Source organism: Oncorhynchus keta, chromosome 11 (genome assembly GCF_023373465.1).
Source record: "Oncorhynchus keta strain PuntledgeMale-10-30-2019 chromosome 11, Oket_V2, whole genome shotgun sequence".
Classification (NCBI taxonomy): Eukaryota; Metazoa; Chordata; class Actinopteri; order Salmoniformes; family Salmonidae; genus Oncorhynchus; species Oncorhynchus keta.
The window spans coordinates 48768053-48785615 of NC_068431.1; the positions used below are offsets into that span (position 1 = coordinate 48768053).

A 17563-nucleotide genomic window follows, 5' to 3' on the forward strand; every position below is an offset into this window, starting at 1 on the left:
TTTTTTTGCATACAGTATTGTGAATGGCATGTATAGTTCTTACATTCACAATGCATGAGACACAGTTGATTTTAGTACATCTGAGCAGATTGAAATGGATGTATTCCTGATCCTTTCAATTTCCATGATTTTGTATTAAACTATCTAACTGTGAATAACAAACATGTTATAAAACATTAACAAGGCTCCATATCTCCTCATTATTGGAGGTGCCCACATGCCTGATCTAATGATGTATGATAGGCTTATGTGTTTTCTATAGGTTGAACTGAAAACCCAGTGGCAAGGCTCAGACAAGAACTTTCCTCAAGCGATGTGCTGCTCCTTGCCACAGACTAGGTGAATCTTCTTAAAGCTCTGCTGTCACAGTCAAGAACCAGATGGTTCTCTGGGTTATGGCAAATTCTGGGATGTAGTTCCAGCCAATCCTGTCCACATGTCCTTGATAAATGACAGTTGACCATTAAAACAACCATAGGCCTCTGTCAAATATGTTAAAGGTCAGTAGGTTCAGAGTAAATGTTTGCCTTAAGGTGAAAAAGGTGCTTTCCACAAGTAAAATAATAAGTCAAACGTTTGTTTATTCAATAAGAGGAAACTAAATCCAGGTACTATTCAGAACCACAGGGACTACATTTCGTAAATAGGCTGCATTAATTAATTTCAAATGGGTAACTGTTGTCAACAGTAACAGAAGAGACTGGAATGTTAAACAAACTGGACAGAAACGTTTATACTAAAACGGCCTTCCCCTGGGAAGACCACAGGTGGACGACAATCCTCTCAATCAGCCGAGATCTATGTCCATCTTTCTCTGAAAGAAAATAAAATCAGTGTACATTTTCAATGCATTATCTAAATTAACCCATAACCAATAACTCCAGTTAAAACCGATCCCCTAAAAAGTCCCATATCTTTCCATTTGGTTGAGATTCAACAAGCATACAAGCATTCAACTAGCTTGAGTAAACAAGGTTTGAGAAATGTTGAATGTATTCTGGCCTCCAAGGTCAAAAACATTTTCTTACAAATACACCACAAAGTATGATTCATAAGACTGACTCGTCATAGTTGAGAATTACCTTAAGGTTCAGATAATGTTCCTCACTGCTACAGTGGACTGATTTGGCTGTTTCCTCATTGGTGTAGAAGATGTTGCACAGCTTGCAGAAGAATCCAGTCCTTGGCACCAGATAATCTAACCCTGCAAGTAAAAGGAGAGCGAAAGGGTTGTTATCACAATATGGCACTAAAAGCTCTTAAGCAGATCCCTGTCACACCTGATAATAAAAATAGGCAGCCACACAAACATAAGTCAGTTTCTCTAGCATCTTACCAACAGGGTTGTCAGGTTGATAAGGACCCAGAGGTTCCTCCTGCTTCTTCTTCTCTGGCATAGATTCCACACCACTGGCTTCCTCACCCTCAGGGTCCCCACAGACCCTCTCACTGTCAGACACAGGGCTCTGGACATCCTGGCCATACAAAAACAATCACGTCTTTCACTCATTCGTTCTACTTAGCCTGAAAGACCAACACCAATAAATATCTTCACTCTTCTCGGTGTTAAGTGGATTGACTGATTACGTCTTGACTGAACTGTAACTGTAAAAGGATTGTTCATGGGCATGCAATTTTTTTTATAAACGATTGCCTTGATAGCTGAATATTTACATATTAACTATCTTTCACCTTGTTCAAATTAAGGAAACAAAAACAGCAAATAACCATCTTTCACCTCTGGATAGGGGCTTTTGGTTGACTGGCCATTAGTATTTTCATCTCCTTGATGATCTCTTGATCTTCTGTTGTTCTGACCAGCCAACCACAGCTCATATTTGACTGGTGGCTTCCTGTATCAGAAGAGCAGAATACAATGTCACGCAGTACTAGATCATGTAAGTGTACTTAGATGCATCACTCATACATTCCAGTTTAACAACATTCTTTCTCAGATTATTTAATTGGATGTATATTCTTCCAATAGATTCCAATCAATTGAACTGGTAGTGAACATGGACTGCATACTAGCATTATTCAAATTCCATTTAGTCTAACTATAATTTCCATCATCTACTCTATTACATATTGTTAGGGGTCATTGAAGAGTATTTACCAGTATATTAGTGAGTCTCCCTTTTTGCACAAACTGACCCTTAACAGGGTCCCGTAGAACTTGTGTGGACGTTGGAAGTACTTCACCATTTTCTGAGCGGCTTCCACGCTCTCCAACTGGATATAACACTGAAAAAAAAAACATCCAAGTGAAAGTCCTTTATTATTAGAACCCCCCCGCCCACTCTAAAAAAAGGGCCGGTGAAACTACCTTTCCATGATGCCAGTTCAAATTATAGCCAGTGATTTTCCCGAAAGGCTGGGCAAGTCGTAAAAGAGAGACGTCAGAGTACTTCTGGAGTGGAAGCATACAAATGTAGATGGATCTCCCACTAGGCCTCTACATTGACAGAAACAAAGTCACATTACACATAATACACATCTTTGTGTTACAAATATTGACTCTATACTAGATGTAGTTTAGTTAATAACTAAATTCTCTCATCAGATGCATAATGTGTACAGCATAGATACACCAAACCCACCTCCAACTTTTTCTGTGAAAAGCACATGCTAACATTAACATGTTTCCTCAACAACTGTCCTTTTCCTTTGTAGAATTTCACCATTTCACGTACTTCCTCGGTAGTTTCAAGCTCTAACCATGCCTGAAAATATAGGAAATTCTCAATGTCATACAAACTAGGACATTAAATGCTTGCACAAATCAGGGGTTGAGTAAATAAATTCCTCTCTGTATGCCAAAATGCATAAATATCAAATTGTTATTCACCACTGTTGCTATGACATCTAGTTTTCTTCATGGGATGGAAATAATGTTAAGTACCATACAAAATAAATACACTGCAGTAACAGAATTATGAACATACCTCCTTTCTGAGGAAGGATATGGCATGGTCGACAACTTTCACGTTTGCTCGCTCTGCCAGTTTCAATAGGGCCACCGCCATGTTTCCATAGCCCGTTCTAATTGGGCTAATATGGACAACTTTTCCATCCTGTAGAAAACAATTTTACTGCGCAACCTACTATCAATAATGTTGGATAAAACAACTTTTCTACACTTGACACATTGCAACTTTTATTTTACTAGGCAAGTCAGTTAAGAACAAATTCTTATTTTCAATGACGGCCTAGGAACAGTGGGGCAGAACGACATTTGTACCTTGTCAGCTCGGGGATTCGAACTTGCAACCTTTCAGTTACTAGTCCAATGCTCTAACCACTAGGCTACCCTGCCGCCCCAACTACACGTTTCTAAAAGATAATTTGAGGAATACCAACCCATGAAGCACCCTTTGACTCTGCAAATAAAAACAAAAAGTAATTATAACTATAAATTATGAGCTGCAGATTATTTTCTTAATGTGTTATCCACACTGGCTAAACAGGTATAATAATTATGTCTATTGCTGCCAAGTAATAACATTTTTCATCATTCATTGCTTACCCAGCGGTGTGTCCCCTCCAGTACTGTCGTCAAGTTCATCCAATGTAACAAAGTCATCCATATTATCAGGGAAATCCATGTCATCCATATTGTCCTGTTGGAAATAAGTCCACAACATCAATAAGTTAAAGAATTTGAGTTTCAAGTTCCACAGTGCTGCACTAGAACCATATCTTATCTCATGACACATACTTGTTGCAATGGGAAACTGTAAAAAGCTGCTCAAACAATGAACATAAAAGTATGTAAAATAGTCTTGAACTATGATATAGATCCATGTCTCAAAGCTAGGAAGTGAACTCTGTGGCTGCACTATTCCAAATTAAATTGACATCTTAAATATGCTCAAACCTCTTGGTCAGTCCAGGTTTTTACCATGTTAGGGCTGAACAAATAGGCATGTCTACTGATCCATACATCTACAATGCTTGGCTGACTTGAGCGATTAAGTGCCTGTTCTGGATTACTACGGTCAGTCTAGGTTTTCTGGAAACAATTGGAGCTTGTACAGAGATGGCTCTAACCTTTGATATTACCATGGAACGTAAGGAGATCCTTCAAAGCTGATCTCAATCTGATTTGTAGGGCACTCATAAAACTGATGGAATTAATAGCCCCTGAGAAAATCACATAGCCTACATACAGTGCCTTTAGAAACTATTCACACCCCTAGACTTTATCCATTGTTGTGTTAGCCTGAATTTAAAATGGATTCCATTTAGATTGTGTGTCACTGGCCTACACACAATACCCCATATCAAAGTGGAATTATACTTTTAAAAGTTTTGACATGAATTAAAAATGAGAAGTTTAAGAGTCTTGAGTCCAATAAGCCTAAATAAGTTCAGGAGTAGAAATGTGCTTAACAAGTCAAAAGTTGCATGGATGCAATAAGTGATTAACATGATTTTTGAATGACTACCCATTCTCTGTACTACACACAGATAATATTAAGGTCCCTCAGTCGAGCAGTGAATTTCAAACAAAGACCATGGAGGTCTTCCAATGCCTCGCAAATAAGGGCTCCAATTGGTAGATGGGAAAAGCCCCCCCAAAGAATACATTGAATATGCCTTTGAGCATGGTGGTTATTAATGACACTTTGGATGGCGTATCAATACAACCAGTTACTACAAAGATAAAGACATCCTTCCAAACTCAGTTGCTGAAGAGGAAGGAAACCACTCAGGGATTTCACCATGAGGCTACTAAAACAGTTTGTGTTTAATTGCTGTGACAGGAGAAAACTGAGGACGGATCAACAACATTGTAGTTACTCCACAATATAAAACTAAATGACAGAGTGACAAGAAAGAAGCCTGCACACAATAAAAATATTCCAAAACATACATCCTGTTTGCAATAAGGCAAAGAAATTAACTTTATGTCCTGAATACAAAGGGTTATGTTTGGGGAAAATTCACACATCACCGAGTACCACATATTTTCAAGCATGGTGATGGATGCATCATGTTATGAGTATGCTTGTCATCGGCAAGGACTTGGGAGTTTAAGGATAAAAATAAACTAAATAGAACTAAGCACAGGCAAAATTCTAGAGAAACCTGGTTTAGTCTACTTTCCAACAGACACTGGGAGACAAAATCATCTTTCAGCAGGCCAATAACCTAAAACACAAGGTCAAATATACACTGGAGTTGCTTCCCAAGACGGCATTGAATGTTCCTGAGTGGCCTAGTTACAATTTTGAAAATCTATGGCAAGACTTGAAAATGTCTGTCTAGCAATGATCAACAACCTACTTGACGGAGATGAAAGAATGTGTAAATATTGTACAATATTGTACAATCCAGGTGTGAAAAGCTCTTAGACTTACCCAGAAAGACTCACAGCTGTAGTCGCTGCCAAATGTGAATCTAATACATATTGACTTAGGTGTGAATACCAATGCAAATTCAATATCTGTACTTACTTTCAGAACATTTGCAAACATTTATAAAACATGTTTTCACTTTGTCATAATGCGCATTGTGTGTAGATGTGTGAGACTAAGTAATACATTTTAAATTCAGGCTGTAACAACAAAATGTGGAATAGTTCAAGGTGCATGAATACTTTCTGAAGGCACTGTAAGTAGCAGGCTATGGTATCAAGCAAACTCAATATTCCAACAAGCCACGAGACAAACCGGGCATTGCTGACATGAGTCACAGAAAACATCTTGACTGTTTGTCTAGATTGACGAGGTTCAATCTGAAGTGTCAGATGCATTTTATTTGCCACTGAAACTTCTGCCAGATTTCAGTGGTTCTAGGCAATAGATGGCAACATCTGTTTCAACTGATCAGTGGAGGATCTCACTCAACCAAACTACATTCTCAGGAAAGCTCCCAGAACTTCAACCAAGTTGAAGAGTTGAAGCACACATGCTTTAAGAAGCCATTGCTAGGAACCCACATCTTGGTTACTTGACAAACTTATTTTCAATTCTGGGAACAATGAGCCTTTTGTTGGTTCCGATCACAAATATAAATGAAAATAATTTCTTACATCTTCTTGAAAGCTCTCCTGTTCCATCTTGTTCTCCATTGAGACGTCAGCATCACACAGAGCTGGATCATCGGCAGCCTTGATGTCACAATCCTCCAAGGTATCGTCTACCAAAAGTTCTGAGATTTCAGGTTCCCCCTTATCTTTAGAATCAGCCACCAGAGAAGCACTTTTGGAAGAAGCAGGGTTTTTAGTTGCAACACCAGCACCAACCTCATCATCTGACAAGCATTGTTCAGGTTCCACCTGGATGCCCTTTCCATCTAGATCTTTGTTTTCCAAATCAAAGTCCTCCTCCTTGATGTCCTGCTTGACCACTTCCTTGACCTCCTCTGAGGTGCTTTGTTGACCTTCTCCTTGTTCCATCACTTTCTCAGCAGGTTGTTTGCCTGTACTGGGTTTCTCTTCGTTCGTGGAGTTTGAGGTCTTGCAAGTCTCCTCGCTCTTGTGTCTGTTGCTGCGGCCTTTACTAGAATCTGCTCTTCTGGATGTGGTGGAGTCAGGACTTTCTCTACAAGGCAAAAACCATTGAGGTAAACTTCCCTGAGACTAACTTCCTAATGAGTCCCATGGAAAAATTGGTCGACATTGCCCCAGTCTTACTTACCTCAGGCGCTTCAGTGACGATGACAAGTATACGTTGACACTCTTTCCATTGATCTTGAGGGGGTTGGAGTGGTAGTACTTCACCATAATGTCAGCATCCTTCCAATCTACCATCTCAATCAGGGCCTGCAGATGAATAAGGGAGGATTCATTAGACAAAGCTAGAGAAGGTACTGCATAATGGGAGGTTTGTGTTGAATTGATCTATTCTAGTCATATTATCCCATGCTATTCTGAATTTAAAATAGATACACTGCATTGTTACTGTTATTTGAGATCATCAGAGCAATTTGCAGAATTTGATTGATCACACTTTAATTCCATATTGCTCAAACCTTACTTGATCACTTGAAAATGTTGAATTCCGCACATTCCCAAACATCTTGACGAGATCAAGAATCTCTGATTCTCTTTCCTTCCCAGGAGGTAGGCGGGAAAAACAAACCACTGTATTGGTAACTTGTTTGGTCTGCCGTTTTTCTGGTGGTTCATTCAACCTTGGCGGCTGAAGGAAAAAACATGCTCATACTGGGATCTCTGTGATTAATACTTCTGTATTAATTATTATCATTATCTCAAACTTTTAACAGACAGATGCACTTACATGAATACTGCACACCATCGGTGATAGGTACAGAGTCAACTTATTTCCCTTCACGAATGCTTGCTTTTCACTGAAGTGATTCACCATATTGACTGCCTCTTTGTGAGAATCAAACTCCAGGAATCCCTGGAACAAAAAGACAACACTGAATCATCCAATAGACATTCAACTACAGATGTAACTTTTTTAGAGAGAGAATGTTAAAGCTGCAACATGTAACCTTTTGGGCGACCCAACCAAATTCATTTAGAAATTAGTCATAGCTGTCATTCTCATTGAAAGATAGTCTAAGAAGCAGTAGATATGTTCTATGTGCCCCATTTCTATGCTTCCCATGCTTAAGTTTCATCTTTCTTTCAGTTTTGTACACAGCTGAAAATACAATATTTTGTAATTGAAAAGATATTTCACTGCAGTTTAGATGGTACAACTATTCTCTACAGTAGAGTTGCTTGTTTTGTCAAAAACTGAAATTAGGCAAACTATTTTAATTTTTGCAACCATGAAATGGTACAGCGATTTCTGAATAGTGGATCTTTAAGGGTTGAGTGCTTATTCCTCTTTTCTTTCTTTTTTTATCAATGTGTAATTTACCTTGCAGGGGAACACCAGATGTTTTACAACCGTGCCGAATGGCTTAGCCAAAGTCATCAAGTCTTCTACACCAACAGAGCCAAGGGGAAATTTTGTAACCACCACCTTTGTGCCAACCTAAAGCAAAATATAAAATCACACATTCAAGCATGTAGCTTTAAGCAAATTAACTCCATCATAAGTTAATGATATATTTAAAATCATATTTACTAGGCACGTCAGAACAGAATTCTTATTTACAATGACAGCCTACTGGGGAACATTGGGTTAACTGCCTTATTCAGGGGCAGAATGACAGATTTTCACCTCGTCAGCTCGGGGATTCGGGGGTTCTTTTAACGCAACGTAACGTAATCAACACTGCTAGCTAGCCAGCTAGCCCCCGAATAGCAGCACTGTAGAAACTATTACACTCAACGGAACGACTTGATTAGTGTAGTGTCAACAACGCAGCCACTGCCAGCTAGTCTACAAAGTCAACAACGCAGCCACTGCCAGCTAGGCTACTTCAGCAGTACTGTATCATTTTAATCATTTTAGTCAATAAGATTCTTGCTACGTAGCTTAACTTTCTGAACATTCGAGACGTGTAGTCCACTTGTCATTCCAATCTCCTTGCATTAGCGTAGCCTCTTCTGTAGCCTGTCAACTATGTGTCTGTCTATCCCTGCTATCTCCTCTCTGCACAGACCATACAAACGCTCCACACGCGGCCACCCTAATCTGGTGGTCCCAGCGCGCACGACCCACGTGGAGTTCCAGGTCTCCGGTAGCCTCTGGAACTGCCGATCTGCGGCCAACAAGGCAGAGTTCATCTCAGCCTATGTCTCCCTCCAGTCCCTCGACTTCTTGGCACTGACGGAAACATGGATCACCACAGATAACACTGCTACTCCTACTGCTCTCTCTTCGTCCGCCCACGTGTTCTCGCACACCCGAGAGCTTCTGGTCAGCGGGGTGGTGGCACCGCGATCCTCATCTCTCCCAAGTGGTCATTCTCTCTTTCTCCCTTACCCATCTGTCTATCGCCTCCTTTGAATTTCATGCTGTCACAGTTACCAGCCCTTTCAAGCTTAACATCCTTATCATTTATCGCCCTCCAGGTCCCCTCGGAGAGTTCATCAATGAGCTTGATGTCTTGATAAGCTCCTTTCCTGAGGACGGCTCACCTCTCACAGTTCTGGGCGACTTTAACCTCCCCACGTCTACCTTTGACTCATTCCTCTCTGCCTCCTTCTTTCCACTCCTTTCCTCTTTTGACCTCACCCTCTCACCTTCCCCCTACTCACAAGGCAGGCAATACGCTCGACCTCATCTTTACTAGATGCTGTTCTTCCACTAACCTCATTGCAACTCCCTCCAAGTCTCCGACCACTATCTTGTATCCTTTTCCCTCTCGCTCTCATCCAACACTTCCCACACTGCCCCTACTCGGATGGTATCGCGCCGTCCCAACCTTCGCTCTCTCTCCCCCGCTACTCTCTCCTCTTCCATCCTATCATCTCTTCCCTCTGCTCAAACCTTCTCCAACCTATCTCCTGATTCTGCCTCCTCAACCCTCCTCTCCTCCCTTTCTGCATCCTTTGACTCTCTATGTCCCCTATCTTCCAGGCCGGCTCGGTCCTCCCCTCCCGCTCCGTGGCTCGACGACTCATTGCGAGCTCACAGAACAGGGCTCCGGGCAGCCGAGCGGAAATGGAGGAAAACTCGCCTCCCTGTGGACCTGGCATCCTTTCGCTCCCTCCTCTCTACATTTTCCTCCTCTGTCTCTGCTGCTAAAGCCACTTTCTACCACTCTAAATTCCAAGCATCTGCCTCTAACCCTAGGAAGCTCTTTGCCACCTTCTCCTCCCTCCTCAATCCTCCTCCCCTCCCCCCTCCCTGCAGATGGTCAACCATTTTGAAAAGAAGGTCGACGACATCCGATCCTCGTTTGCTAAGTCAAACGACACCGCTGGTTCTGCTCACACTGCCCTACCCGGTGCTCTGACCTCTTTCTCCCCTCTCTCTCCAGATGAAATCTCGCGTCTTGTGACGGCCGGCCGCCCAACAACCTGCCCGCTCGACCCTATCCCCTCCTCTCTTCTCCAGACCATTTCCGGAGACCTTCTCCCTTACCTCACCTCGCTCATCAACTCATCCCTGACCGCTGGCTACGTCCCTTCCGTCTTCAAGAGAGCGAGAGTTGCACCCCTTCTGAAAAAACCTACACTCGATCCCTCCGATGTCAACAACTACAGACCAGTATCCCTTCTTTCTTTTCTCTCCAAAACTCTTGAACGTGCCGTCCTTGGCCAGCTCTCCCGCTATCTCTCTCAGAATGACCTTCTTGATCCAAATCAGTCAGGTTTCAAGACTAGTCATTCAACTGAGACTGCTCTTCTCTGTATCACGGAGGCGCTCCGCACCGCTAAAGCTAACTCTCTCTCCTCTGCTCTCATCCTTCTAGACCTATCGGCTGCCTTCGATACTGTGAACCATCAGATCCTCCTCTCCACCCTCTCCGAGTTGGGCATCTCCGGCACGGCCCACGCTTGATTGCGTCCTACCTGACAGGTCGCTCCTACCAGGTGGCGTGGCGAGAATCTGTCTCCTCACCACGCGCTCTCACCACTGGTGTCCCCCAGGGCTCTGTTCTAGGCCCTCTCCTATTCTCGCTATACACCAAGTCACTTGGCTCTGTCATAACCTCACATGGTCTCTCCTATCATTGCTATGCAGACGACACACAATTAATCTTCTCCTTTCCTCCTTCTGATGACCAGGTGGTGAATCGCATCTCTGCATGTCTGGCAGACATATCAGCGTGGATGACGGATCACCACCTCAAGCTGAACCTCGGCAAGACGGAGCTGCTCTTCCTCCCGGGGAAGGACTGCCCGTTCCATGATCTCGCCATCACGGTTGACAACTCCATTGTGTCCTCTTCCCAGAGCGCTAAGAACCTTGGCGTGATCCTGGACAACACCCTGTCGTTCTCAACTAACATCAAGGCGGTGGCCCGTTCCTGTAGGTTCATGCTCTACAACATCCGCAGAGTACGACCCTGCCTCACACAGGAAGCGGCGCAGGTCCTAATCCAGGCACTTGTCATCTCCCGTCTGGATTACTGCAACTCGCTGTTGGCTGGGCTCCCTGCCTGTGCCATTAAACCCCTACAACTCATCCAGAACGCCGCAGCCCGTCTGGTGTTCAACCTTCCCAAGTTCTCTCACGTCACCCCGCTCCTCCGCTCTCTCCACTGGCTTCCAGTTGAAGCTCGCATCCGCTATAAGACCATGGTGCTTGCCTACGGAGCTGTGAGGGGAACGGCACCTCAGTACCTCCAGGCTCTGATCAGGCCCTACACCCAAACAAGGGCACTGCGTTCATCCACCTCTGGCCTGCTCGCCTCCCTACCACTGAGGAAGTACAGTTCCCGCTCAGCCCAGTCAAAACTGTTCGCTGCTTTGGCTCCCCAATGGTGGAACACACTCCCTCACGACGCCAGGACAGCGGAGTCAATCACCACCTTCCGGAGACACCTGAAACCCCACCTCTTTAAGGAATATCTAGGATAGGATAAGTAATCCTTCTCACCCCCCTTAAAAGATTTAGATGCACTATTGTAAAGTGGATGTTCCACTGGATGTCATAAGGTGAATGCACCAATTTGTAAGTCGCTCTGGATAAGAGCGTCTGCTAAATGACTTAAATGTTAAATGTTAAATGTTAGGAAAACATCACCACAAAAGGGGCATCATTACCTTGGGCTTCAAATAGTGTCTTTCTGGAGCAGACCAGACTTCACCTAAAGATGAAAACATGAAAGGAGATAGTATTTATTTTCAAGTGGTTTGCAATTGGGCCTTATTTGGTCTGGATCAAACTTGACTTTGGAACGGGACTGGTGTTATCACCTCCTACGTGGTCTGAGCTATGTTGTCTCTTGTACGGCATAGCAGGACGTGGCGTTCTCCTGGACGGTGAAATAGCATTTCTACTTGGGATGGAGTTGGACCTGGAAGATAACGTAAACAGTGCTAAGTAAGAAGAGGAACAGCTAATGATTTTACATCATGACATGCCTATTTTCAACGTAAAGCTTAATTTAATGCCCCTCACATTTCCTTCCGGGTATCAGGTCTTTTCCAATCTGGATATCTGTAAAAAAAAAAAAACTGAAAATAAACAACTAATTGGAATAAAACCAGGTAATAGGAAATATATCAATTGATTGTGACCTGTATCAGTCCATTCTCTAAATGTTTTACGTTGCATGTTAACACTTACAGACGCAGGAGTTCTCGACAGCCCTCCACGTGGCTTAATCCATTGACATGATCCTTCCATTCCTGTGAAAAAAGCGAACTCATTAAGCTAAATGAATGCCAGCACAGCCAGAAGAGGACTGGCCACCCCTCAGAGCCTGGTTCCTCTGTAGATTTATTCCAAGGTTCCAGCCTTTCTAGGGAGTTTTTTCTAGCCACCGTGCTTCTACATCTGCATTGCTTTCTGTTTGGGGTTTTAGGCTGGGCTTCTGTATAGCACTTTGACATCTGATGTATAAGTATAAGAGTGTTGATTTAAATTACATAGATACACAGTACAAAAGCAAGAGTATTGGAATATAACAAAGCTTACCTTAGTAGAATTCAACATGCATAAGCATAGAGAGCATGTGTGTGGGTAAACCTTGGGCACAACTCCATGAAAATCATCCACTTGATAGGAGAAAGGTAACCTTTGCTGGGTCTCGGATGGTTTTTCCCTTGAGGACCAATTGTGACGGGAATCTCTCGTCTCAGTCCGCCGCTCTGGTCTACTGTGAATCTCCACTCTCCTATAGTCAGTGTCACAATGGCTGCTTGACCGGCGAGGTACTGCAGGCGGAGTGTCCCGTTTGCTAAGGACTCCATCATCTGTATCCTCCTGCCGGCTGTCTCTCTCTGGGGAGGCCTCTCCCTGCTCCTCTTGCTTGGCTCGATTGGCCTTCAGTTGCAATATCAGATAAGGCAACGTCTCCACACTGATCTCGTTCTCTGGAATCTGGGCCAGAGCATCCACATCTTCTGGAGAGAGCCCCAGAGTGGCATATAAATTCATAGCTCCATCACCAGATCCTTGGTGTGCAGAGCTGTTTCCCTCACTGCCCTCCATCCTCAAACATCCAGGGCACAGAGAAGTTTATTCTGAAATTGGGGGGGGGGTTGAAAAAAAGTTGAAAAAAAGTTTCCCAAACTTTTTGCCCTAACACTAGACAGCAGATTCAAATGATCAAAACGTTATGCTTAGTTGATTAATTGAATCATCTGTGTAGGAATACAGCAACAACAAAAAAGCGTGCACCCGAGTTTGGGAAACCCTGAACATGTCTAGCTCCATCAATGTGGTTGGGTAAAACGTGTAGGCCCTACAGATGAGCCTTAGGAAGAAAGTATTCTGAAAAAAAGTAAACTGAAAAGGTATCATCTTCAATGGCTCTCTAGCTGGTCTTCATTTGCTGTGGGTAGCTAGTCATTTGCTACAGTAGCTAGTTAAATTGGAGGGGGCTTCAGCACAACAGCCAGTTGTTGTTAACTAGCTAGCTACACATATTTAGCTCTGGTAAATTAAGCCAAATATCATCTCAACCCGATGAAAAAAATATTAGCAAGCAAGTACCATGTAGCTCTAACGTTACTGCATTATTGTTGGCTAGCCGCACGCACCGTTGGAGAATGCTGCCTTGCTGACCACAGCCAGGAAGCTAGCTAGCAAGAAGCTAACCATAGCTTTCTAGTAAACACAGACAGATAGTTTCGGGTTGAATGTTTACGCATACAGTTCCACTACTACATGGAATGCACATTGTGAATGCTGTAAAACATACCTTTCAAGAAGCTTCCTTTCTGGGTAGTTCGTTAAATTTAGTGGCTACAGTCTGACCAACTATATTTATAATTTATCCATCTACCAGCGACATAAAAACAATAGCGTATTTCCTTAACGGAATTTCAGAATAAAAGTCCCCCACGTAATTACATTACTTCTTTTGTGAGGTTTAACGGCGGTTGGCATCCAATTTGTTGCATTACCGCCACCCACTAGACTGGAGTACAACTCCCTTATACTTTGCTTGAAAAATAAAAATGTACAAAATAAATACCCTACCATCTAACACTACACTCACTAACTTCTAAATTATATACAATAAAATTAACACCACCCTACTAATTAAATGTATTTATTCCTACCTCATGCCTGGAAGGATGGGACACCACTTAACACACCCTGTAACTCTTCTGCTGTCAAGTCTCGCCCACCCAATATCTCTCTGCAGCTGCCACCACAACCTCAATTTTCTGTGAATTCCATTCCATCCCTGCAGTACAGTTGATAACCATTGCTATAAATCCAATCTTACTGAAACATGTAACTTTTTGGCCTATCCCTCTGTACAGGTATATCTCTACTATTCTCACCACTCCTCCACCTTAACCCATCTTCCTCTACTTTCTTCACTGCCTCAGCATATGACAACTTCTACTCAACTCCAACCCTGGAAACCTCAACCTGCCTCTCTCGCACGGGACATTTCTGATCCCCAACTCCATGGGCACCCCTACAATTAACACATTCCAATACTTTCCCCAATACTACACATTCCTTTGTCTCATGCCCTTCTGCACATTTCTCACACCTTGAACCCTCCCTCCTGCCACATGCCCATAAGCTTGACACCTGTAACATTGTAATGTATTCGGCTCATACAGGATAACTTATATATCCCAACTTCAATTTGTCGGGCAAAGACTCAACTTCAAAACTCAAAAGAACAGACAATGACTCTTCTGTTTCCTCACTCTCGCCACCCTGTCTGCGAGCATCACATACACTGGGAATTTTTCCCCTCAGCTGGTCAACTTTTATATTTACTGCTACCCCAGTTATCATTCTTTTCATTGGTGCCCTTTTCTTGAGAGCGAAACAATACACTTTTCTTGCCGCCATTCCTTTTACTCCGAGCGCATTCTCCCTCTGACCAACAGAAACAATTATCACTAGACCACTTCTGGTTACCCTTACCGATTCCACATTACCCAACTATTTTTTTCACCCACCGTGAAACCACAAATGAATCAACCAAAAGGCAAGAGTCCACTTATTCCAAAAACTTCACTCCTACTGTCACAGACTCATCTTTTTCCTGATCCTCAGTGCCTACCTCGGTCTCTGATAACTTCACCACAACTTCACCACACCTATCACCTCCGATACTTCGCCCTTACTCACTTCCATTTCTCCTCCTGTCTTCAGCTCCTTCTACTTACACTTTCTACCATTCTTCTTTAACTTACCATCTCCATTTTTTCCCCACAGTTTTTATCCGACTCAAGCTTACCTTCCACGTAGTTGCATTATTTTCCAGAGAACACAGAGTCCCGAGGTGACTATCCCTTTTTTAATTTAACACATTTCCAGCAAACAAACCTGTTCATTTACAGGTAGAAATGTGTTCAACATCCACTAAAGTAGGTAGCAAGTTTACTACTCGATAGCTACAGTAGTTGCCTTGATAACTAAACAAACAGATTTGCTAGTATAAGAATATTTTGACGATAAATGCAACGCAGAGGACGAGAGAACTAGTTAACGATCAATAAGAGGTGGTTTTCAGTTTAACATCTGTTTAGAATCTGTGAAATGTCTCAAGTAATGAAGTTTAACTTGCAAGGCTTTATTTTGCAGGGATAACTTTGTGTTATTGTTTTATTCATGTTCTACGTTGACAACGAAAGAGACTGAATACTGTATAGATAACAAAGCGCCAACGTTGTGTCCTCTTCTTCTCCTCAGTCTCAGAACTCGGATGACATCTTGGTGGCTTCTGCTGAGTGTCCCAGTGATGACGAGGACCTGGAGGAGTGTGAGCCTGGAACAGGTGAGTCTGTCTGTCAGCCCTGGCCTGGGGTTCAGTGTCATACCAAGGCCCTAGGAGGGAACAGGACCTCCTAGGATCACCTACTGTCTTCCTACACTAGGGACCAATAGGCTAGTTTTAATGAGCTCATGGATAAAACCGAATGTAGCCTTGGTCTAGCCCATGGGTGTCAAACTCTGGCCCGTGGGCCAAATTTGGCCCGCGGGGTAATTATATTTGGCCCGCGAGACAATACCAAATTACTACTAGAGCTGGCCCGCCGGTATTATACAGCGCATTCACCACTAATACTACGAATCCCATAATGCTCTGCTGTTTTCGCGCGCCAATCAGGACAGGAACCAGAAACGCTCTCTCCTCTGTGACAGTAGTCATAGCAACATAAACGCTACAACTGTCAGCGAGCTAACCCTTCCCAAAAATGGCGAAAAGAAAGGCATAAAACAGGAGCTTTCTGGACAAGTGGGAGGCAGAATATCTGTTTACATATGTAAAAGACAAACCTGTTTGTCTTGTTTGTGGAGTCAACGTGGCTGTAAGTAAGGAGTACAACATTAGACGACACTATGAAACGAAACACCATGACAAATACAAGGACCTGGACATGACTCAAAGGAGCCAGAAAGTAGAGGAGATGAAAAGAAGTTTGGTTTCACAACAGAATATGTTTAAAAAAGCCACATCACAAAGCGAGGTTGCTGTAAAGGCTAGTTATATAGTGGCAGCAGAGATCGCAAAATCAGCCCGGCCCTTTAATGAGGGAGAGTTCATGAAAAAGTGCATGATGAAGGTTTGTGACCTCGTATGCCCAGAGAAAAAACAAGCATTTTCAAACGTGAGCCTGAGCAGGAACACAGTAGCTGATCGCACATGTGATCTTGCCACCAATCTGTATGACCAGCTGATGGAAAAGGGAAAAGATTTTGTTGCGTTCTCCCTCGCTGTGGATGAGAGCTGCGACGCATCTGATACTGCTCAGCTGTCAGTCTTCATCCGTGGAGTGGACTCAAATCTGTGTGTTACGGAGGAGCTATTAGGATTCAAATCAATGCATGGCACAACCACAGGAAAGGAAATCTTTGAGGAGGTTTCCAAATGTGTAACTGAAATAAAGCTGCCGTGGGATAAACTTGTTGGATTAACGACAGATGGTGCGCCAGCGATGTGCGGTAAAAAGAGTGGACTGGTGGGCATGGTTCGGGAGAAGATGGGGGAAGAGAACTGTGCAGGTGAGCTAACTGTTTACCACTGCATCATACATCAGGAAGCACTGTGTGCCAAAGCCCTAAAGATGGAACATGTTATGACCACAGTAACACAGGTAGTTAACTTTATAAGAGCCAAAGGTCTAAATCACCGCCAGTTTAAATCTTTTCTGGAGGAGTGTGGTTCGGAATACGCAGACATGCCATATCACACAGAGGTGAGATGGCTAAGCAGAGGAAAAGTACTGAACAGATGTTTCGAGCTGCGTGAGGAAATATGTCAATTCCTGGAAACCAAAGGGAAGGATACTAGGGGAAGGATACAAAAGTTCCTGTGTGAGCTGGCCTTTCTCTGTGACATCTCGAGCCATCTCGATGCGCTGAACCTGCAGCTTCAGGGGCGGGGGCGCATCATCACAGACATGTACGCTGCAGTGAGGGCCTTCAAAACTAAACTGTGCCTGTGGGAGAATCAGATGCTGCAAGGAAACCCTTGCCATTTTCCCTGCTGCCAATCCATAAAAGCGCAGATCTCTACCGCGTGTTCCCATGCGCACAGTTTGCTGAAAAACTCAGTGTTCTCGCCGCTGAGTTTAGCCGGCGATTTGCCGACT

At 43.3% G+C, this 17563-nt stretch overlaps 1 protein-coding gene across 7 annotated transcripts in view; it reads right to left on the minus strand.

Moving 5' to 3' along the window:
- Positions 1–561: 561 nt before the first annotated feature.
- The window catches only part of LOC118390469 (matrin-3-like), a 39117-nt gene continuing 22115 nt past the window's right edge, over positions 562–17563 (minus strand). The window contains exons 1-21 of one of the 7 annotated variants that reach the window (XM_035781069.2): positions 13693–13860; positions 12465–13012; positions 12114–12175; positions 11946–11984; positions 11741–11841; positions 11588–11631; positions 7842–7958; positions 7248–7373; positions 6984–7148; positions 6645–6769; positions 6038–6548; positions 3527–3620; positions 3361–3380; positions 2946–3074; positions 2601–2723; positions 2327–2455; positions 2117–2244; positions 1739–1853; positions 1337–1475; positions 1083–1204; positions 562–814 (exon numbers count right to left, since the gene is read on the minus strand). In XM_035781069.2, the coding sequence (XP_035636962.2) occupies positions 788–814; positions 1083–1204; positions 1337–1475; positions 1739–1853; positions 2117–2244; positions 2327–2455; positions 2601–2723; positions 2946–3074; positions 3361–3380; positions 3527–3620; positions 6038–6548; positions 6645–6769; positions 6984–7148; positions 7248–7373; positions 7842–7958; positions 11588–11631; positions 11741–11841; positions 11946–11984; positions 12114–12175; positions 12465–12980 (2832 nt within the window). In that variant the 5' untranslated portion in view covers positions 12981–13012; positions 13693–13860 and the 3' untranslated portion in view covers positions 562–787. Of the gene's footprint in view, positions 815–1082; positions 1205–1336; positions 1476–1738; positions 1854–2116; positions 2245–2326; positions 2456–2600; positions 2724–2945; positions 3075–3360; positions 3381–3526; positions 3621–6037; positions 6549–6644; positions 6770–6983; positions 7149–7247; positions 7374–7841; positions 7959–11587; positions 11632–11740; positions 11842–11945; positions 11985–12113; positions 12176–12464; positions 13013–13692; positions 13861–17563 lie in introns of those variants that run through there. The other 6 variants (XM_052457390.1, XM_052457392.1, XM_052457391.1 and 3 more) reach the window with 6 other exon arrangements.